This window comes from Sebastes umbrosus, chromosome 11, assembly GCF_015220745.1.
Source record: "Sebastes umbrosus isolate fSebUmb1 chromosome 11, fSebUmb1.pri, whole genome shotgun sequence".
Classification (NCBI taxonomy): domain Eukaryota; kingdom Metazoa; phylum Chordata; class Actinopteri; order Perciformes; family Sebastidae; genus Sebastes; species Sebastes umbrosus.
The window spans coordinates 8,494,232-8,518,055 of record NC_051279.1 but is presented as its reverse complement, the minus strand read 5'-3'; the positions used below and the strand labels follow the sequence as shown (position 1 = coordinate 8,518,055).

Below are 23,824 nucleotides of genomic sequence, written 5' to 3'. Positions count from 1 at the left end.
TGAAGAAGCTCGAACCGCTGCTAATTACAGTTGGAATGAGTCACTTGCGGTAGCTTAGCATCTGATTCGGATTCCTCCTGGATGCCGGAGACCCCCGAGGCAGACCTAGAACACACTGGAGGTATTATACAGTTCACACCATCTGGCCTGGGAATGACTCAGGATCCTCCGGGAAGAGCTGGAGGACGTTTCCATTACTTTACATGGACCCAGATAAGCGTCAGATCCCATGATTTTAGAACTTGAGTAGAGAGATTTTCTCTTAAACAATGAAAATGTATCAATAATGAAAATAATCATAAGTTACTTATCTAAGCCAGGCAAATGTCTACCTTGTATTTCAAGGAAAAGGGAAAAGTAAGATTGAAAGGGCGACAAAACCTCATCAAAAGCTGGAAAAATTGATTCGATAGTCTTCTAAAGAGTACACGTCTTGTCACATGTAAAATTCATGTGATCGTGCAGCTTTACCTTCAGGGGACCCGAGAACAAAGTAAGCAAAGGTTGAACAAATAGAAGAAAAAAAATGGATCTTTGGAAAATGTGCAAAAGAAACAAAACAAGTAAAAGGTTTTTTTGGAACGTCTCAAAACCAGCGTGAAGACTGAGACCACACTTAGTGCTGCAGCCCAGAAGCACTGCATGAATTTAGGGTTTCCTCGCTGTGTACCGAGAAGAAAAAAGCACTAACACTGCCAGGTAACTCAAGTAAAGGAGGATCAATTTCCTCTGTAGCTACCAATTTAAGAAATGTGTCCACTCCTGATGCTGTTAGATGCTTTTGGACAAAAGCCTGTACCAAATAGCAGATGTTATGCTATTATCTGCCTGGTTCACGGAGTTGGTTGGGCCCACTTTCCCCAAAAAAGCACTCTGAGGTTATTAGTGGTGTTGGCAGGTAAGTGAGAGTAAGATTAAACTGAGCAGCGGGGAAGTATGGTGCGGCTGCCACGTCAGAAAGGCTGTGATTAGTAGCAGGGTTGAATGTTTTTATAAGCCGATTCTGATCGGATTCATGCCTGAGCTTTATGTTTGAGCGCACGTGATCCCATGTTCTTATATAGAGGCAGTAAGAAGAAGCATTTTTAGTGTGCAACTGTGAGATAAATAGTTTCATGTCCTTGGGATTTACAGTTAACTGGTAAACTTTGGTATTAACAGAGTTGGTAAGCAGTGGAATATTCTTGTAAAATTTAAAATGGCATAAACGCCCCAAATCTGCTGGTACCTTCTTCTCAAATGTGAGAATGTGGTTACTCCAAGAAATCAGGTTAAACAGGGAATCAGTGAACACATTTACATATCCATGCATGCACCTGTTTACTGAAAATTTGCTTATACACGCAGCAGGTCAGTCATGAGATTTCTCCACTACCCCTGACCTTATTTTGAAACAATTGTTAATTTCCTCACAGCACAAATGTGTCTGAATATTACAAATAGTCAAATGTTCAGTGGTGGAGAGCGACTTGTTATTATTATTATTATATGACTTCTAATTAATTTCAGTTTTAGTCGGCCTTGGAATGGAAGTATTTTTTATTCAAGTACACATCGCTGCATGGAATTATCTTCTTTCGTCCAGCCGCTCTGCTGTCACGGCTATACGAGCCGTTAAAAGTCTTTCATTCACAAGCGTGCATGCAACACATTCCCAACTCGTTTAATACGGCAGCTTGGTCAGTGGTCCTATACGCTTCAAACTGACGCTCTAGGTTCCCCTCTTGTGTCAGTTTTGGATGTGTCAGGGACGCCGCTGTGTCAGTTTCCGCTCGTTACATGCATACAGTCTCTTTCCAAAATAAACTTCCAACGTAGGTTTACTTAGTTTTTAGGTTTACTTACGCAACAAAAGTACATGGTTAGGCTTGGGAAAGGATTGTGGTTTGGGTTCAAATGAGTATGTTTGTTCCGTAAAATAACAATGTTTTTTCACTGGCATTAGTAAAGCACGGAAGTTACGTAACAAAACTACGGTACAATAAGTAAACGATGACTTGGTTTCACACGGGACACGAACAGCGGCCTCCAAGGTGAAAGTCTTGTGTTTGTTTTACTCATCCCTACCCAGATTTTGGGAACCGGGTTTCTCACTTCATCATCAACTTATCGCCTCATAAACACGGTGGCCATAGGTCACTGTGTGGTGTAAACTCTATAAACGGTACAAAACAGAACCTTGAAAGTGCTGCTGTCAAGAGGCTGACGATGTTTTTCGATTAAGTTTATGAGCAGAGCCTTCAAGCGTCTCTCTTTGTCTACAGCCTTTTGTTTTGTCAGGCGTTGTTTTAGCCCCAGTTAATGTACTTGCTCCCCAGCTTGGGGATCTATTTTTGGGACTGTGAGGAATGTTGGCCCCCATGTTTCTCCCCCCTTTTCTCAACCCCTTCAACCCAAAGGAAGGATTTCTCCTCAGCTCCACCAGGGAATACATATACCCCATAGCATGCTAAGCCCTCATTGCGAAGGCCTGGAGAAGCTCTCAACATCGTTTAGTCATAAATTGGATCCAGCTGATTGGCCGGGAGCCAGCGATGGTGGCCGCTGTGTTTTTTTTTCTTTTTCTGTACGATGGGAGAGGAGGAAAATAAGGAACGGGGAGAAAATGGATAGGGTCTGTCTTACTTAAGCTTACGGACCGGCTACATCCCCAAATCCTTTCTAGAGACTAGAGCTGCAGCACACCTCATCCTGGGATTAGGGGCCCCGTAAGCCTCATCAGCACTGGCCAGGAGGTCAGGTTTCAGCCACCATATCCTCCTTTACCACACCAATGAATCTGTCTCCCTCCAGATGAGATTTACCCCATCGCTCTGTTTTCTGCCTCCATTTTTTTTCTCCGTCTCTGCATTTCTCTCACTCTTGGCTTGTTTCTCTCCCTCTCCCTCTCCCTCCCCGTAGCCTGCATCGTCAGGTCTCTTTTTTCACTCGAGGCCCTGCTGCCAATATTAGGTTTCAGAAAATGCTCTGTTTTCAGCAGCGGCTAGGAACTGTAGGAAATGGGAGTTTTAATAAAGAAATACAATAAAAGGGCAAAGGAGGCCCCAAACCCTGAAAATCTGTAGATCCAGGGATTTTCAACTCCTGTGGAGATTTCCTTTTTATATGAACAGTTTCAACACAGTGACTGCTCTTAGAGAAAAACATTATATTATTCTCTTTGTTGCAATGGTGATAGATCTCAGGAATTAACTTGGTCAAGACCATGATTAGTGATACCAGTGATGGCCAACCCATTTTGTATGTGAATGAGAAAAGAGGCCTTTCTTTTATTTTCTGGAAAATATTATTGATAAAACCTTAGAGCTACATAATGACTAGTCAGCCCCATGTTCCCTCAACCTTATCTTCCCTCAGCACCTTTGTTGTTTTTCCATCCAATTTATAGATGTATAAATCTGTCTACTTTTTGAGATATCGCCCTAACAATATCCGATAACCGACAGACAGTCTGGCTAGGACTTGTTGCATTCGTCGGTTGGGTTGGTTAGGTTTAGGCATGAGGAGATTGATTAGGGTTAGGCTAAGAATATCAGGGTAAACCAATCAGAGGCAGAGTAGAGCGGGTTAAGCCTTTGAAAAACAATATTGCAACCTGGAGGGTCCGGTTACATCATTATTCATAATAAATAACCTTGTGCTTCTGTTTGTTGTATTTTTGGAACAATGGGTTTTGTTTTCGTGATAATGGGCTGTCAGACAAATGGGCTTTTGGTCCAAAATTTGGACATTTTTCGGACTATTGGGGCTTCGGAATAATGGGCAGTCGGAACAATGGCATGGCACCGGCGGAGGTACTGACCTGAGGGCAATCTCGGAACCCATCGGCTATCGGTCTTACAACCGATGAGCCTCTTGGGACAAGGGGCTATATTTCTGGGGTTCCTGTGTAGCCAACGGATATCCGGGCCAAGACTTCCTTTTCTGTGCTCTGCTCATTGTTTACAGTCCGATTAGCAACTTGAGATGCGAGGCTGGAGTTGGAGTTGAGAGACGACATGCACGACAAGATTGTTTCACAAGTAGCCAGTTTGCAAGCTAATTTTAAACCAATAAAAAGCTAAATCATCGTCAGACGATTGCCGGTGGGTTCCTAGATTGCATTTCGGCCAATGTGTTCCGCCTCTTTTGCTCTCCACACGGACTGTTTTCCTGCATTCAACCAAAGCCTGCTCCAACGTGATTGGTCAATACTACTCGGACTACAAACGGAAACCAGAACGCTTCTGTCAATATGCCTCCACATGTAAATGCAGAATCTTTTTATAGAGATTAATCTGAGGGAATATAAGGCTGAGGGACCGTACAATAGGGCTGACGTAACATAGACACGCTCCCTGTAATACATGTAGCACAGCAGTATTTAACCACCTATGTACTTCAATTAAATCTTACATTTCTCGGATAGCTTCTTTGTGTTTAGTTGCTCACCACCAGCATCATATTAGCTGAAATCATCTCCAGTAGGTCAGGACTGTTATTCCCAGGATGTTGGCTAAATGACAGCTGTAAGTTATGAGCCTCAGCCTCAGAGGCTGGATGAATCCCTTTTTCCCCTCAGCAGCTAATGGATGTTCCTTACACGCTGTGGCTGCAGGCGGACATCCACACCTATCTGTTCATCATAGCATGTCAGAATATGAGCAGGAAGAGAAGTCTGAAGTTTTAAAGAGTGATGAGGGACACACACAAACTCATGTCGTATATAAGCTGCACATATGAGAAACTTCAGGCAAGGAACAAATGACTTTGTCTCTTCCCAAAACCACAGCTGGACACGACTGACCTCTTTTCCCAGAGTGCTTTAGTGTGGAGGTTCTTTCCTGTCATGTATCTGTAGAGGAACACGGTGATGGAGAGGAGAAGAGGCAGAATGGAGAGAGAGAGAGAGATGCATATATACAGCACCTTATGGCGAGTGTATGAATAATTTATCAAAGCTGCACTATGCAGTGTCGCACGTTGGCAGCCACACACACGTTGGCCAGAGAAATTTTAGGACCTCGGTACCCAGAGGTCCATGTGATGCTGTGAGAGACAGAAAGTTGTTTTTGCTGATGAAAAGAGAGTTTGTATTTCACTCTGAAGTTTATTTCACTTTATGTGCATGTTGAGGTGTCAATAATACAGACGGTGAAACCTAACAGAAACACCAGACACTACAGTAGTTCAGGAGTAAAAACAGTTAAGTGAAGCTCACAATAGCCGTGTTTCCATTCACATATGTTTTATTATTATTATTACAGCCATGCATAAAGCGTAGCCCCTAGCGCCAACTTCTGACCAAACTACTCCTTTGCGTAGCCAAGTTTATTCGCTCCAAACCAGTTGATGGAAACGCTCCTTGTTTGCATTTCTTTTTTGCGACATTTCAAAACTTTGCTTAAAATTTGCTTGACAATTGAATGGAAACACGGCTAGTTTTCAGTTTACTCATGGAGGTATCGACTCAACTCAGTTGTCATTTTAAAAGCCTTTCTTTCTATTGTTGTTGGGTAAAATCCTATTAAGTATCTTGTACCAGAACTTGTGACTACTGATGTGTCTCTGACGCACTTGTGACTTACATTTTTAAATTACTTTTTAGTGCTTATTGTTTTCATCAATACATCTGTATGAACTGCATTATTAGACTGTCCACTTAGGAAAAACAACAGCATCAATTGTTTGTGGAAATGCCTAAAGGGACCTACGTATGTTTACTTGCTTTCTTGTCTTATTAACCAGGCGTGTGACTCATGTGCTGTTGGTATCAGCTGTGCCTTTTTAATATGTGCACCCCTGTATGTTAGTCTGAATCTGTTTCATATCTCTATGGCATCCCCAGATCAGGTGTTGGTGGGTGTTCTTATTATTGCTTTTCTTGTTATTTACATAAAAAGCAATTGAAAAGAATATTTGCATACATACAGGACGCAGACAAATGCATGCATTTATACTCCGTTCCCAGCTGCAGGCGTAGGACAGGGAATAGGCGCTATGTTGATTTCCCCTCTGTTCTGTAAGAGTGACACAGTAATGTGCTCTCAGTGTGATTTCTCTGTAATGTTTACAGACTGAGGGTGAAGGTGGTGTAACACATGCACGCTCAGTTTAGACGGTTGTAAATAATTTTAGATATTTAAAACAGGCCGCAGGAGTCCTCATTAAAACCTGCTGGAAAGGTTTTGGTTTGACGTGACGCTGCACCACCACCAGCCATATGCAGTTTCATTTTTGGTTTGTTTAGTTTCACCTCCGATGGCGTTATTCATCATAAAAACATCTCTAAAGTGACTGCAGATTGGCAGCAGGTAAACATTATAGTTGTTTTTTTTTGTCAGTCTTTTGTCACTGTGGGCTTCATGCTCATTATGTTGTTGCTGCTGGGTGAATACCATAGACCTGCAAAGAGTAAGTTCTGCAGCTGTGAAAAAATATTGTTAATTGACACTGACACCCAGCGTTGTTTTGTAATTATACAGTGGCAGGATAAAGGCCAAAAGGATCATGCAACTCATTCTAGAGAGCAGGATTAAAAACCGCAGAGTTGAACATGAGGCAGAGGTGCTGACAGCAGATCAGTGGAAGAGTTGGATCAACAAAACTGACGTGTAAAGAAAAGCACCGAATGTTGTGATTCTGCTGGGATTTTAGGGAATGTGACTAATGGCTACTGATGATAGTTAATGCTGACTTAAATGGAGGAAGTAAACAGTTCCAAGTACACCGATGTGTGCATGTTTTTCACTAAATCACAAAACAGACATACGGTACTGTAAGTAGGAGCAGGTGATTGACTCGTCTGCTGACTGCTGACATGAGACCGGAACAACGCTGACAGTTCACTCAGAATAAGGTCATTCATGGCTCGTCAGTATGGCCTGAGTGACCTGCAGTGATTCTGGCTTAAAGGTGCAGTCAAAATGTGAACTACAGACTGTATATAAGAAGAGGACGTAGTCACTGTGAGGTCACCCATTGGTTTGTGGACTACGGTTTTGAAGCCTCGAGTTCAGCATTTTGGCCGCCGGCGTCTTGGTTTTTGCCCATCACCATCTTGGTTTTGGTCGTCGACATCTTGGTTAGTGACATGAGAGGGTGGAGCTAAGTATAACCAAATGCTGAATAAGATATTTTCAGGCGATCAAAATGTTACAATTATATTCCTGAACTGAAAACGCACTGTGAAAGGGTTAAAGTTGTAAGACGAAAACACAGACAACTCCCAGACCAGACAACGCCATGGTAGCGACCTGTCAATCACAAGGTAGCCACGCCCTGTTTGACTCTAAATGGGACTATAATTTACGAAATGAACATCATGCTGTATTGAATAAGACTTGAAACTAGCGATTGAGACCATAAACTCATGTTTACAATGTTTACTGAGGTAATAAATCAAGTGAGAAGTAGGCTCATTATCTCATAGACTTCTATACAATCAGAAATCAGAGATTTTCTGTGTCTTTTGGGTTTTTGTTCGTCTTTTATTTGGATAAGAGGGCGGACTCAATCGATTGTCTCTGGAAAAGACTTCCTGCTGCGATGAGGGCCAGAATCTATCGATATTGTATGATAACGTTATTTGTAGCTTTAAGTTGCTCTTTGATTTCTGTCTGTTGCTGTTGGCTTGTTTACAAGTACAGCATTTTCATCTACAAGTTAAACTCACTTATGTAGGAGTAAATACTTGTAATGTACATGATCAAAACAACTATGTATTGTGATTTTAAAGCCTGTAAGAGATGCAGAAGAGCACAAAACAAGCTCTGTTCTAGTCCACAATCCTAACTAATCAAAAAACGAATCTGATTGCGATCTTCCCTCTTTCTTTTCATGTGATCGTCCGCATTCATCTCTGTTATGGAGAAGGCAGTCGTGTTGAGATATGTGTTAGTGTAGTGTAGCTGTTAGTCATTGTATGAAACTGAATGTTAGCAAACAGCTAATTACATATTTTATTCATACTGTACATAAAAGCACTGTGAATACTGGAGTAAAATGCCAGCCATGTGTTATTATCATCCAGTCATAAAAGGATTTAGCTATACTGTCTTTAGACACTGCACACATCTCTGTGTATCAGCCGACTCTGTAAACAGATCAATTCATTTGCATAAGAACACGATGATGGGAGTTTCATGAAGAGTCACAGCTAAGACGTAAAGATTAATGCTGCAATAATGGTGCTGTTGTTTTGTCACTTCGAGATGCTAAATGATAACTATTTGTGCAACTTTTCACCACACTTAATGAAAATGAAACTGCAGCCGTTTCATCTTCAATTTAATGAGGTTTTTGTTTTTCTTGGTTGTTTCTTTGACTTGTGTCTCTGCCTCATGGGACGCTACGTTTTCAGTCACGTGGTTCATATGGAGCTACACATGAAGTTCACTTCTCTACCGGTTGTTAAGGCAGAGTTGAGGAAAGTGGTTGCTGTTGGGCAGTGTAGTGCCTCATCACCCAGCTAACTTGGCTTCTTCACACACACTGCTCTCCACAATTACTTCCATCACTGACCGTCTGTCTGTCTGTCTGTGTCTCTTGTGCAGAAGCTGTCTGTCTTCACGGGACCCCTACTGCATTTGGCTCAAATCAGGCAGCTGTGCCACGGTCTCACCTGGCTTCAAGTAAGTCGCACACACACACACACACACACACACACACACACACAGAGAGAGAGAGAGAGAGTCGCTAATGACACAGTTTATACTTATTATACTGGAGATTGTATAAATGTCACCACAACCACGTCACAGCCATCAATGAAGAATGAATATTGACTTTGAGATCGGTTAAAAGCTGCTTCACTCCTGTGTTGTGTATCTTGTTCCTTTTGAGTGCATGCTCATGAATCACATTCATTCATCCTAATGTGGTGCACCGAAGTATCGATACATTATTGTCTGTTTTAGTGTAAGTTAATGTTATGAGAAAAATCTGAATTGCAATTGATTTAGATTATTTTGAAATTGTCAAACATAATCCCAAGAAACTGTGCTAGTGTCTGCAGCTCGTGGCTGCACAGGAGTTTGTTTCAGCTGAGTTTTATTATTTACATTTTGTGTACATATTGGGGACAATAACAAAGTTTTACAGCCACGGTTCCTCCTGCTTGTCGTTTCGAAATAAAAGTGCTCTGTGGAGCAGCTAGAACAACACACTGACAGCCAAACAGCACAACATGTTTAGTGGGTTTTAAGGCTCAGTGAAAGGTAGCAAAGCCCAAATAAAGTCAGAAATCGTATCTGACAGCTGGCAGCGACAGTCCCACTTTACAGAGTCACCGCTGCCAAAAGCTGTTTGCATTATACAATGTAATGGTTTAGTGAAGGAATATTGGATGAACTGATTTTACGTGAAGGTGTCTAATATGGATAAGATTCAGGTGCAGAGAATGATTAATCATAAACCAATCATTTTACAAATGCCAAATTGAAAATGGTGATTTGTGTGTGCATACTAAAGAGGTGACCATATGTAGGGTTTACTTTACAGATGATTCTGTTAAGGCGTGACTTTTTTTGTGGGGGAGGTAAAACACTCGAACTCAACTGTCCTGCTGGTGGGCCAGTCATCACAATCTCAAATATTGTTAAATCCTACAAAACTTTATTTTAAATGATTGTGAAGATGCTTAAGCGTCCAAAGACGACCAATATGTCAAGCTAAAGTTTGGGAAATGTGCATAAAATGATGGACAAGACATCTAGAATATTTTCATTGATGGAATGCAGCAGCCAAACGGTTTGGTCTGGTTTGAATTAATATTTCATTGAACTCAAACATCCTTAAACACATGTAGTTTCAACGTAGAGTTGGAGTAAGAAGATACAGAAAGAATAGCAACGTAATCTCATACAACAGTTTGTATGATCGTATTCTCATACAAGGTTTCATATGATATTTTATGAAAGAGTTATTCCTCCTTTTTTGTTCTTTTTCCTACGAATGTTACATGCATACAGTCTTTTTCAAAATAAACTTCAAAGGAAACTTCTTGGTTAGGTTTAATATCGTGGTTTGGTGTAAAATAACTCTGGAAGTGGTGTTACTTCAGTACGTAAGTTACGTGACAAATAAATCAACGTTGACTTCTGGTTTCACACGGGACACGAACGTCTCTTGGGCGAAAGCCGGGTATTTTTGGACCCACTCATCCACCCCTACCTCCTCCCTATGCGGCGTTCACCGCTCTTTATATTTCCTAATTCACAATTACGTGACTCATGTATTGATTTCGATATTTACACAAATTACTTTTCGTTGGTATAGCTACAAACAGTGTATGAGACCAGCCTGAAAATATACATGTGATACTGTCAGACAGGATGGAATAAGATGATCTTTCCAAAACCACTTCATGAAAAATAAATGAGGGAAACTGGATGTTAAGGGATGAATTATCTGGGACGGCCTCCAATCCCAAACTGTAAATTAACACTTCAACCGCAGAGGCCAGGAAAGTGTTGGTGCATTGCTTTCTGTTTTAACATTTTTGTTGATATTGCCCTTCTGGTCCCAGTTTTTCTTTAACAGCTCATGGAAGGACACCTGTTTTAACATCACTGGCTGGGGTGTGGCCTGAAGGGACAGCATGTTTCAGCATTGCAGCAGCGGTTTTCTACCTGATGTGATTCATTGTTGATTCCCCTCCTTTTAACAGAGAGGTCTCCAATCATGAACCACCGAGGGATAAAAGTGTGCAGATTTGTTTTCTAATCAAACACTCCAGCAGGAGGGTTCAGCTGTTGCTTCTTCTCTGGACGAAGTCGTAACTAATTAGTGAGTTCAGTGGCCAGTCTGAAAGCACATGGGCGGTCCCAGTTATATAAAGACATTATTAGTTCTCTAACTCACAGTCACGGCGGACAGATTTGTAACCAAGTCAATAATGTGTAGCCAAGCAGCCGCAGAAGTAATAATTTTTATATCTCCTCCAGTGAGTTGTTCAGCACGCACCGCTGGGGCGACGTTCTCATTATAATCAATAGTTAATCTAGAGTCAGACATGTGGTCAACATGATGAATATCTGACCAAAAGTGTTTGCTTATCAGCGGTGTTGAAGAATACGTATCACAATATTCAGCATCTAAACTGACCTGTCTTAACAATACCAGGCAGGTTCTAATGTGCTGCAGCCGAGCAGCTAATTAGCTACTGTGTGTAGCCTGGAAACTGACGTTATCAGTGCTATTTCTGTTTGGTCGCTCGCTCAGCAAGCCGAGGTGCAGCGCAAGTCGTGTCCATGCTTGTAGATAAGAAGGAGGCATTATCGGAAAAAAGCTAATTTGTGTTGCAGTTCAAACTCTGAGCCTCTTTTTTAAGAGCTTAGCTGTTGGAGTCACCGTCAGCCAATGATCAAACAGAGAGGTTTTTTTTTTTAAATAAACATATTATATACATATATTGATATACGAAGGAGTATTTAAACAAATAATATTACAAGGAATGGTTCAGGTTAAAAATCCAAACCATATTTTGTCGTAAAACAGTTTTTTAAAGTCGAGATGAAATGGGGAAAAAAGTCGTTTTAACCCCTTTTAGATAACATCCGCGGTCATATTGTGCACCTATTTAACAATATATGCAAAAGAAATGACTTCATGACATCAAATTTTTATATCAAAATCCAATCATGTTTTCTTTCTGTAAAACAAAATATGATGTGTGCTTACAAAAGCTAGTACCAACCAATAATATCATTCATCCATCAATCAATCTGCAACTTTTGGAGCCACAGTCCTCTGAAGCTCACACACTTTTGAGCGGTCCAATCAAATATTCTGTTTCAATGGGGAATTAGATGCCTGAAATAAGGTCTGTGGTTAACACAAGCTGAAGAGATTTTAAAATTTTGTTCTACGACATAAAATACATCAATACATATCCCACTTGTGAGTTTTGAAGCCTTTATGTGTCTTAAAAAAGGCAGTTGCTATTAAATGGCTAAATGAGACTATACTAAACGTCATCACGCCGACTCCTCCGCCTTTACGGCCTCATTGTGTATACTCGCGCTGATGCCACCGAGTGTAGTTTGTTTACTTCTGGCGATTGCATTCATACTTCAAAAATCATATAAATGGTGTTCATTTGTGAAGATTATCTTGCTGAACAAAACATGTAAGTATCATAAACGTGTGTTTTTCTACAGAGCTTATTTTCTGCGATAATCCAAAACCCAGTGGAAAAACCCCATTGTCTTTTTGTCGAGGGAACCAGTGCAATGCTAACTTCCTGGTTGGCTTACAAAAATACATCCTTCCTGCACCACTCTGTACGTCACAGTACAGAAGCTAAAGACGCTTTAACTTCTGTTTCACTGAGACTTAAAATACAAATATGGGAAAATTAAAATAAAAAAAAAACAGTCACAGTTACTGCTTTTTGTAAATACACTGATTTGAGTGGCTATTTGCAACCAATTTCTCAGTCAGAAACAGTCATGAAACCAAAAATTCAAATTAAATAAACCAAATTCCTTTTCTTAAAAGTAAGCACATTTCAAACAGCGGACCGCTCTTTTATATTTTCTTTCCCCCTTCTTTCTGTCTCAGTGCCATAAAATCAAAAGTGATGTCCAGTTGCATGTGTTTCAATCACGCAGCAGTGCGCCACACTGTCTGGCAAAATGGGGAACAAAGATGGATGAGTTGTGGGATGGACAGATGGATGGATGAATAGGTAGACAGATACATGGCTGCAGTAAAGGGTAGAGGAGGAGGAGGAGGAGGAGAGGCAGTTAAAGGTACTATTTTCTCCTTCGATGTGTCTCCAAGGACTTTGCATGTCCCTGATGTACAAGCTGTTCCTAAATCACCACGCTGGCTGTTTCCTCTCTTACCTCTATGTACATTGGTTGTAAACTGTGTGTGTGTGGAGTTTTCTGTAGACTGACATCCCACTACACTCACCTTCCCCCTCCATCACACACAGAGCACCACTTCCACTCCTGACCGGCCTCCAATAGATTATTTTGACGGCTGAAAATGTGCAGAGCTGGAATTATTGCATATGCTCTGCCTGGCCACCCAGACGTATTACTTTCCCTGCCCTCACACGGACAGAGGCTAATGGGATTTTTTTTTTGTCTTTTAGATGCATGTTTCTGTGTGCCCTCTTATATTTGTGTATTTGACAGTATAATATTTGGTGTTCTTGTACTTAAATTGACCATCGTCGTGTTTTGTGGTGGTTTTCAGGTTTTTGATTTCAAAGCGGTGGGATTCTTGGCATTCAGTGACTTCCTGGAGCCGTGTCTAACCAGCTGTTTCTAGCAGCTGGTAAGCTTACCTTAGTATAAAGACTGGTAGCAGCTGGTTGTGACTCTATGAAGTCACTGTGCCCGAAATAGTCACATGCAAATCCCCATTATTAATTAAACCATAACTTGTAGTGTCTACACATTGTTTTTTGTACAGATTAAATAATGACGGTATAAGGGATAAGTAAGCAGCCATGTAATAAGTGGGATAATGTACAGCAAGCCGGTCATTGTTGTGAAAGAAAACCCTTCAGGGCGATGAGAGACGCCTCAGCGCCGCGTCGAGGTGCGGAGGCGTCCTGTCGAGGTTTCTTTCACAATAATGAACGGCTCGCTGTACATTATCCCGCTTATTACACGGCTATTTACTTAAGAAATCAATGATTTGACACAAAAAAGGTCCGCCAGAGTCCGACATCAGAACTGCGCCCATAGCAACGGTCTGTTATACATAGCAACGGTCTGCTATAAAGAAATAACAGACCGCAGAACGCCGTGATTAACCAATCCGAATCGAGTATTCAACAAAGCCCTGTAATAAAACATGTTAATCAGCGAGCTTTGTGCAGTAGGAAGTCTTTGTTACCTTCATACAGAGCTGGGCTAGCTGTTTGTGCTAAGCTAGCCTAACTTAAAGGTGCATTATCAACAGAATGTGAGGAGGTTGCAGTGTTGACGTTTGTCACATGTTTTCCGTGCTGATGTTACGTTGTTACGTGTTTTACTTAGTTTACATACGTATTTTAAGCCCGACCATGACGTTTTCCCTTAACCTAGCTAAGTGGTTTTGTTGCCTAATCCTAAATCAGTGGCTTTGTTTCCCCCTGCTGGTACTGCACGTTCATACAGACGTGTAATATTCACGTCTCTGGGAAGAAAACGTGACACTGACATGCTGTCCTATGGTGGATATACGGGTCTATTATACGCTTTGACGTAATATTGGGTTGGTATTATTATAATTAAATACAGGCAAATATACTTTACGTTGCGTTTTGGCAGATGGATTACAATGTGTGCTTCCATTGTTGTGATGTCAGACAACTTCTTCTTCATGGAGTCGGGGTAGATGGATTTGCCCCAAAGTTTATAAGTAGGAACTCCGATCTTTAGTGGTGTTGCATTGTACTTTTTCGAGTAGGAGGTCGTAAATTTTCGAGTTTGAGTTGTCTGTTCTTGACCAGGCACAGTGACTGGAAATCGTTTTACTCTCTAAAAAACGTTTGCATCCAGAGGGCGGAGAGTGATTAATCTGATGGTCTGCTTCCTGTTGAGATGGATTATTGTGAAGAGAGAGGTCATTTCATTAGTTAAAAACAAGCAGGATATCCAGTAGTAAGACACTTTAATTTGTGAGGAATCTGTAAAAGTTTTATGTGTTGTAACTTGTGTTGATGCCTCCTGGTACACATCGAGGTAATTAAAGATGCACTGTTTTTGAGGAGGTAAAAGTAATGAGATTTTGATAGAAAATATCTTTCGGCTTATTAAAAATGTTTGTGTAATAAGGCATGGAGAGTTGGCAAGCAAGATGAAAAAGTATTTATTTAAATTTTGTTGTGACTTTAAGGAGTGAGTTTAGGATTTGAATTAGGGTTGTAATTAAGATTAGGGTTAGGTCTGTGGTTTGAGGTTAGGACTGGAGGGTCCTCACAAGTACAGTAAGACGTGCTTGCAACGGAGAGAGAGGAAGTGCAGATGTGGCTTCCCGCTGGCGAGGTGCTCCAAGCTGCTCGCTGAGGTTTGATTTATGAGTCGGTGTTTAGCGTGCGGGACGGAGCCGCACTGGAAACCAATGGACCAGAACGTGAGAGAGATCAGCCAAAATTTCCTGTCCAGACTCAACTATCAGCTCCCTGCCAGATAGAGAGAGAAGTACGGACAGACAAAAGAACAAAGGAAACAAGAGGAGAAGAAGCAAGAAGGAGGAATGGAGGAAAAAAAAAGAGAGACATTGAAAAAAGATGGAAACTGGGAGAAAGGAGGAAGCGATGGAGAGAGAAGAGGGGGAATAAGTGAAGGAAAAACAGGAGTGAATGAAGGAAAAAAAGTGGGAGAAAAGGGAGAGGGAGTTTTATCAGTTTGAATCCAAAGTACAGAACATCTGTTTCTCATTTAGGTTTTTCTATTCAAGAAAAGAGTCTGCTCAGGCTGTCGGTGAGGCCTTAAAGTAACATCTGATGTTAAACCTGCAGTAAGCGATATCTCTATTTATATATCATTGAAAAGTGGTGAGGAGTGCTAGTGAAAGAGAGGAAAGGGAATGAGGCTGATAAAGAGATGGTGATGGGACGAGAGAAGGATGAACTGATGTGAATCCGGCAGCAGAAAGAGACCTGACCAGAGTTTTAAGACGAAGCAGCTCAAAAGTCATCCTCCTCCTGGGACTTTCTCCTCTCTCTGTCTCTTTCTCACCGTCTCTTCTCTCACATCAGTCTTTCATGGACGATCAGTCTCTTTTTTTTTCCCCCTCATCCAGAGGTGGCATACATTTTAATGACTGATTTGAGGCTGATCCAGAGGATAGGAGAAGGGAGAAGAGAGAGGATTCACAGCCCCCTTTCTCTTTCTGTCCCTTCGTCTCGCACATTGAAAGATTGTGTGGACAGACGGCTCAACGTCATGCTGTTTCTGGGTCTTTTAGTTTACGTGTCTTCCATATTGCATTTGACATAATCACTGTCACCAAAGCACAATGCCAAAACAAAAGACTGTGAAGGACAGAGGATGGATAAAGATCCTGGAACGGGATCAGTTGGGTAGTGCAGATGAAACACCGATGATTGTACAGTTTATCGTTTTTTCTGTACTGTTATTGTTAAGTAAATTGCATTATGTTATTGCATTGAATATAGTATAAAATATCCATAAAATATGTAATTTTGGCAGGATACTCAATCCTAGAAAAGGGGTCCCTTTAGGAAAAAGATTGGAAAACACTGCCTTAAAGGATATGGCTGGCAATATTCTATATTTTTCTTATTGCCAAAAAAAACTTTCAATGCAGCTTATACATCGTACATATTTTTTTAATTTTTTTTAAAGTTTATAAGTCCTTTCCTAAAACAGCTGGGCTCTGCTTTTTTTGCAAATGCTGAGAGACATTTTCATTTTTTCAGATTGAAAACAAATCTGTATTTATGCAGTTCTTCATGTTGTTGTCTAGGCTACTTGTGAAGTCATTATTTTTATGCTGCATTTTTTATCTTTTTTTATGGACTCTAATCTGCAGGTGTTAATTTGTTTGCAGATATTCTCCTTAAAGGGGACATACCATGGAAAACTCAGTTTTTCAGTGTTTGTGCTCATACATTTCGGCATCTGGAGTACCTACCAACCCACAAACTTTTTGTGGGCTGTCTAGATCAGAAAACATGCGATTCAACGAGCCATTCAGATTTGGCTCCCCTTCCTATGTCACATGCAGACTCATTAGAATATACCGCCCACGGCTTGAGAACTACCTTTGCAAAGGTGCACCATATTTTTCTTGTTTAAGCCAATCAGAGCAGACTGGGTTTTTTCTGGAGGGGGTCTTAAAGAGACAGGCATGTTTCAGACAGAGGGTGAATGCAGGAAATTCAGACAGACAGGATGAGAAGTATGATGTGTTTTTTGAACATTAAACATATTCTAGTAGAAACCCAAAATACAAGTATGAACCTGGAAATGAGCATAATATGTTCCCCATTACTATAAGTGAATGCATCTATGTGGTGTGTTGTTTAAGGTTGAGTCAACACTGAGTTCATTAAAATGAAATGCCTGCCAGCCAAAAGATTGTGTTTTTCTCTGTTTTGCTAAATGAAATCAACATTATGCCACTGAGTGCGAAGCTCATTTATTATCCATGCCAAAGATACAAATAATGATTACACACTAAAACTACCAAACCAGGTGGAAAGACATTCAGTTTGTTTTGTTTGGCCTTCAAGACTCGGATGGTAGCATTACAGCAACTGAAAATTCAACTATTTTTGTTTGGAGTGTAACTGAGCCAGCTACAGGACATGAACCCAGACTGAAAAGGTTTATTGGAAAAAAGCAGACAGATGTTGATATGTGACAGCCAGCAGCTCCTTGTGTTTGGAAAGCCGAGCAGAAAAAAATGAATTCTTGCCTGATGGTCGCGTTCGACTGTTTATTCATGTGCATGAACACCAGAGAAGGTCAATTATGGTGAAGAGTGCCGACAAGTCTGGCAGGCTTTTTCAGACGTAAAGGTGACCTGTCAGCCTACTAGTTAACAAAACTCTGTTTACAACTCAGTAAAGCCCCCCCACCCCTCTGCTCAGAAATGGGTTTTGTTTTGTTGATTGAGAGTAGGTCCACGCTAGGCAGAGGCCACTGAGCATGCTCGGGCACATTCTACAGCACTTTGCTAGTTTGACGAGCAGAGAGACACAATCTTCAATCTTCAGTAATTAAGGAATATGTCAGCCAGTGCAACAAAGCAGAGAATACTGCTTATTTTTCCAGGATTTTGAAAGCTAATTTTATATACTGGCTGATTTTTTTTTAATCATTCAAATTTGGCACGGTGGTTAGTAACACATTTTTCTGTGGAGTGACAAACCCAGAATGCATAATTATTATTGCTTAACAAGGCCTTTAATTATACTTTAAACTAGTAGTTTTCAACATGGGTGGTCAGGATTATGCTTTATTTCAAGTTTCATTCTAATCTATTTATTTGTGTGCGAATCATTGGATAACTTTGCCTCAAAAAAGTATTCAATAAAACAATCTGAGAGGAAATAATCACTCTTTACTTAAAGAGTTATACACGTATAAATCTACTGGGTCGGTCTCCAATGTGCGCTTGCACATGCGCGCTCGCTTGTGGCTACACTGTTCAGACCGCTCCTCTGCCTGCTTGCCTTCACTCACACAACGCGCGCGTTCACGCTCCGCCTCACGTTTATGTGCGCTCACTACACGCTGCAGAAGAGTTAGTTTAGCTCTGAGAATATCTAGTAAATGTACAGTGGACGTTTGTGCAGAAATAACTGCTGCAGCTCCTCCAGACCAACAGAGGTTTCCCGTGTCTTGTGAAGTGACGGGGCTCCGCAGCGAGAAACGTTATCGTCTCCGACCAGGTGCCGGTGTCTCCCTGTTCCCTCCAGCCGCGGTCGGAGACGATAACGTTTCTCTTCCTGCTTCAGCCCCGGAGGCTGCAGCAGGAAAAGCCAACACTAGGATCAGATCTAAATCATGTTCATGGAGAGACCTCCGTCTGGTCAGCTAACATTACTGCCAAGCAGCTGAAATATAGAGTGATATTGTGCTTTTAGTTGACGTGTGTCGCCTCACTGTTTTAAGCGATGCTATCAAATGCTATCATCTATTTAGAGCGAGCAAGCTCGAGCCCGACGCATTTCCGAAAGTTACAAACAGTCCCTTTAATGTGGTCACAACCTTCAGACTTGCAACTGTAGAGTAGACAAAGCTTTATTTTAAGGGGTCACAAGCCAAAAAGATTGGGATTAACAACTCAAATATAAACTGAAGAAAACTTTTCACTATGATTCATACCAAAGAAAAACAAATTGCTGTAGATATGATGCTCTCAAGCTGTAAAAATACATCCTCTAAAGATATATTTTCATATTTTGTTTGTTTGTTTTCTCCCAGACTACTTCATTCTTCACACAAACAGTGAGCATCAGTCTGGCATTCTTTGATTTGATCATCACCTCCCGTCTTACAGCGTATCCCTCCTTCCTCAGGAAACGTAAAGGAACTTACAATAAGAGAGCCAGGGGTTTTTTACCGAGTAGGAGAGGGTGTAATTTAGTGCACCAGGTGTGTATCTGTGCGCTAAGCGGCCTCCTCACAGCAGGATTTGCAAGCGCACATCCCTAAAGCTGACAGTTGACGGCAGCGTAGCTGCTTTAACGCACACTGAAGAAATTGTGGTGATTAATTATTTGAGCTGAATTTTTCTTCCTCCAGCTGAGTTCAGTGTTCTCGCTCTTTGACTGTTCACCAATTTAGACATCTGTTGTTTCTCTCAGGAGCTGAGAGGTATGTTTGTCTTGAGGTTTGTGAGTCTCTACAAAGAAATCTAAAAATGTATGTACAAGATCATGTATTGTTTCTGTGTAGGATGTGTGTGTGTGTGTGTGTGTGTGCGTGTGTGTGTGTGAGAGAGTTTGCTTGCTAATTATAAATGTGTGCTGGAAGACTGCATGTAATCTGTGTGAGATGATTTGTGTTGAGGTTATATAAGGAACTAATTGGTTTGTTATAGAGTAGGCGTGCATGCATGCTTGTACAAAGTGTTTCAGCGTGAATACCGGATCATTACGCTTGTGCTTGTGCAGTACATGTGCTCATGTCTATTTTATTTGGTTCATTACAACATGTGGGAAGATTGTTGGCGTCGATGCGAAGCTCCGCTCGGCTAGAAGGGCTTCCGCCCCACCGTGCGTCGGCTCAATCTCATTACTCAAGCGTCGAAGGGATGTGTCTCGATGAGCCTTTGATTTCTGATTGACTAGAAGGTGAAAGATGGGTGCGTCTGTTGGAGGGAGAACAGCGTATCAATTGTAGGCACATTTTCATCAGAGCAGCAGAAAATCAATGATTGCCAGATTGGGTTTCTTGTCAGTTCGGAGGATTGGTTCAAAAGAAGAGGATTAGGATTGCACAGCAGCAAGTTCAGAATGGCAGAAATTGCACAGTTAAAACATTTTTGAAGGATTTATTTGACATGATTGAGCTTTTTTTTTTTAATTTTTTGCTCAAATGTACCTCACTTTTCAAGTTTGATTTAAAAGAACAGTGTGTAAAATTTCAAACACCAGACTTTCCCCCAGGAGACTGGTGTTCGTGTTCCGTGTGAAACGTCGTCATTTGTTGCATTTTTCGTTTTGTTTTGAAGTAATTTTAACACAAAACCATGATAGGGTTTTTTTTCTAAACCTAAGAGGCCAACGGCGTTACCATGGTTTTGCACTCGGCAGTTCATGTTACCGGAAAGGGAGGAGTGAGCGGAGGGGTACTCAGTTGGTTGCAATCTGCAACTACACCAAATCCTACACACTGTCCCTTTAATGAGATTTAATTACCAAGGGTGCTTTCACACCTAACATGCTTGGATCGGTTAAAACATACTCAGGTCCGTTTGCCCGGTTAGTACAGTTTGTTTGAGCTGGTGTGGAAGCTGTCAGTGAAACCCTGGTGAGGTCCAAACAACCGAACCAAAACCGCCTGAAAAGGTAGTCTGGTGCGGTTCGCAAATAAACCAACCAAAGGCTTTTATAATAGCAGATATGTGATTTTAGCATAATTCCAAAAGCTAAAATACTAATAAATCAATCTACTGATTGTGAAATCTGTTGAGGAAGCGATCTGTATTTAAGGCCATGTATATTTGCATGCTGGCTTGTATGTTTTCCCTAATTAATGGGTCAAAAACTGTCAAAACTGCTGTTTGTATCCGACTCTGTGTACTTTGTCAGTTCATTAACTCCATTAAAAAGTGTGTGACAGCGATCCCACAGTATGCCGATCATAAACGTGTCTGTGCGCTCTCCGACGTTTGGACTATGCGTTCGCACCAGTCATCTGGGAGCGTTAAAATGCTGCATAAACTTCTGTCGCTCACCAGAATTAGATTTCCCCACGAGGGTCCTGATTATGCAGGATGACAATCGCCAAAACAGTCTGTATAACTTCATGAAAAAAGGCAGTTTGAACAGAAAGGCTGCAGAATTTTGAAAAAAATATCTAATTACGATGATATTTGACTGATATTGCAATTGCGATATGATTTGCAATATTAGAGGGAATGATACTTTTTACATCATTATTCAGATTTTCTTTGAAAAAGCTAAATTATTATGGTGTGATTTTGTGGGGATCTGTACCAAACAAAGACGTTTTCTTAAGTCTGTAGAATATGATGTGAGTGCGATGTACAAGTAGTGCAATGAAGTACAATGAATTTACACAGATGTGTTTAGAAAGAGCAACTCATCCACACTGTACATAAATTGTAGGGGGCAAAAAAATCTACCAATCTATATTCATTCATTATTTAATCTCTCTGTTCTTGCATGAGATAATAACAGGTAGTGAAAAGCGTTTTCAACTCGATGAATCTGCACAACTTATCCTTCTTTTTCTCCCGAACATCCACACAAAAACACAGCTTTTGACGATAACACCTCCATCTCTAGGTTCATTTTTCTTCCCAGTGTATGTTTCTTACTCCTGCAGAACGCTGGCCAAAATATAGATGTCTTGTGGATATATTTCTCTTGCCATTAACAGTGCGGGAGGTTCAACAGCAGAAAGTGTTCCCATAAAAACATCAGCGGTAAATGACAGGTTTTGCTGTCAGTCGCTGTGGATCAACACAGTCCCCTCCAGACTGCTTTTCACTGACATTCAACAATCATACAGTGAGACATTTATTGCAGAGCAGCCAAACTCGAGGTGCCAATTTCACCAGCAGTAGCCTCAGTTGACTAAAATACAGTGCAGCTACAGAAAGTGCTGTGTATGAAGAGGGGAGCACAGATCTAGATGACTATCTGAAGTGCAGGCAGAGGAGGCAGGTTGAGGGAAAGTGAGGACACACAACAAAGTAAATTACAACTTTACTAACTCCTGGAATCTGCTGAACGCCGCAAAATTGATGATATACAACCTTCCTGAAGATCCGAGGGTGGATTTTCCCTTCAGGTCCGGCCACCACTGTGTCCCAACAACAAATGCGAGGCACAGAAACTCTGACCTCAGCCAGACACAAAACAAATTAAATTTTGTTACGGTGCACTTACCTCCCCGTCTCCAAGCACTCCTCATCAGCAAAACCAATTTTGGGAAGACTCAAGAGGTGCTTTGTTAGAAATGGACAGTTAGGGAAATGGCTTGATGCAAATTTACTGATGTGCCTCTTTGTCTTTCTTTGTCTTGTTTCTGTGTGTGTGTGGGTGTGTGTCTTTCTTTCCAGAGGCGGCTTTGAACAGGATGTGGAGAACGGTTACCATCAGCACCCTGATACCTGCCACGGTGAGATGGAAACATTTATTTAATCTCAGGGATTTACATAAGCAATAAAGATAGAGAGGGAAAAAAACACACCTATTGACTGTTATCAGATCTTGATGGCAGAGCGACAGCGGGCACAAGTGATTGCGGATCTAACGAATTATAATGGTGCATTACGAAGTATTTATTTCAGCGAGGGCAGCAATTCAGCTCGTGTTGAAGGAGCTTGAAGAGTTTGTCCGCCCCCGTAAACAATCCCTGCTGAAATACTGTTCTCAATCTTTCTATGTTAATTAAGCATGTTTCTCATAGAAGTGGGTTGTTGTAGCTCTTTTCAACATGTTCAACAATACATGTTTCCCATTAGAAATTAATGAATTGTAGTCCAGAAACCAGGAATCTTAAATGAATGGTATGGATGTCAAAGTTAACATGATAATAACACGTTAACACATATTCGTATTAATGTTTTGTGTTGTTAATTGATTTCAGTTAAAACATATATACATATATTTGTATAAAGCAGCATATATGCCCACTCCCATGTTGATAAAAGCGTTAAATACTTGACAAATCTTCCTTTAAGGCACATTTTGAACACATAAAAATATGTGATTCATTTGCGATTAATCGCGATTAACTATGGACAATCATTAAATATTTTTAATCAATTGACTAAATCTAATTAATAGTCTTAATTTTTTCCTTTGGCGAGTGGCCATGGTATAAGTGGGATAATGCCCTTCGAGGTGTCCATTATCAGGAATTAATGGACTGTGCGTCGGACAGTTCAGGCCTCCACGTCGTCCATTAATTCCTGATAATGGACACCCTGTCGGGCATTATCCCTTACATATAACCACACACGCTGATGTCATTTTGAATTTCTTTCTTTGTCTTTCTCCAGATGTCCTGGCGACCACTCGCAAGCAAAACACAGCGCTGGATTCCGCGTATGGTCAGTGAACATGTCTTTATCTATTATTTTTAGCTGGTCACCTCTGAGCGCTAACAGACTAAAGGCTAGCAAACTGAACTCAGTGCAGTTGTTTTTTTTCAAAATGCATTTGGTAAAATTGGAGGTTTGTTTATAACCTATCTGATTATTTGTGTTCCAGCCCGGTTTTGATTCTGTTCATATGTTGGCGAAGTTGGTGCGTAAAACGTCACAATAAAAGTGACAGCCAAAACTAGAAAAATAAGACCCATCTTCTAAAAAAAAAAAGTCTTCTTTAGATACACATTAGCCATCTTTCCATTCGCATATTTTAATTATATTTTATTATTTTGAAGTATCATATCCGATAAGCTGTATGGAAGCGGCAAAATTCAATAAAACGTCCTCAATTGCGCAAATGAGATTTTACGCACACTTGAGGTGTTTTTTTTCTTTCGAAAAAGAGTTTATGCGCTAGATGGATTATGGAAACACCTTTTTGCCGAATCAATTCTGACATAGCGAACATTTCAATCACACTGACTGACTGATCAGCTGTTTCTGCTGTCAGCCGCTCATCATGGATATATATTTATATTGTCTTCGTCTCTTGAAAACATGAAACATGGCCAAT

At 40.9% G+C, this 23,824-nt stretch overlaps 1 protein-coding gene across 6 annotated transcripts in view; it reads left to right on the top strand.

Annotated features, from left to right (window-relative positions):
* Window positions 1-23,824, top strand: part of sema6e (sema domain, transmembrane domain (TM), and cytoplasmic domain, (semaphorin) 6E) — a 188,199-nt gene that overhangs the window by 140,418 nt on the left and 23,957 nt on the right. For all 6 annotated transcript variants that reach the window (XM_037784068.1, XM_037784072.1, XM_037784071.1 and 3 more), the window contains 3 exons: window positions 8,535-8,612; window positions 22,216-22,274; window positions 23,161-23,211. In XM_037784068.1, coding sequence (XP_037639996.1) covers window positions 8,535-8,612; window positions 22,216-22,274; window positions 23,161-23,211 — 188 coding nt within the window. The remainder of the gene's footprint in view (window positions 1-8,534; window positions 8,613-22,215; window positions 22,275-23,160; window positions 23,212-23,824) is intronic.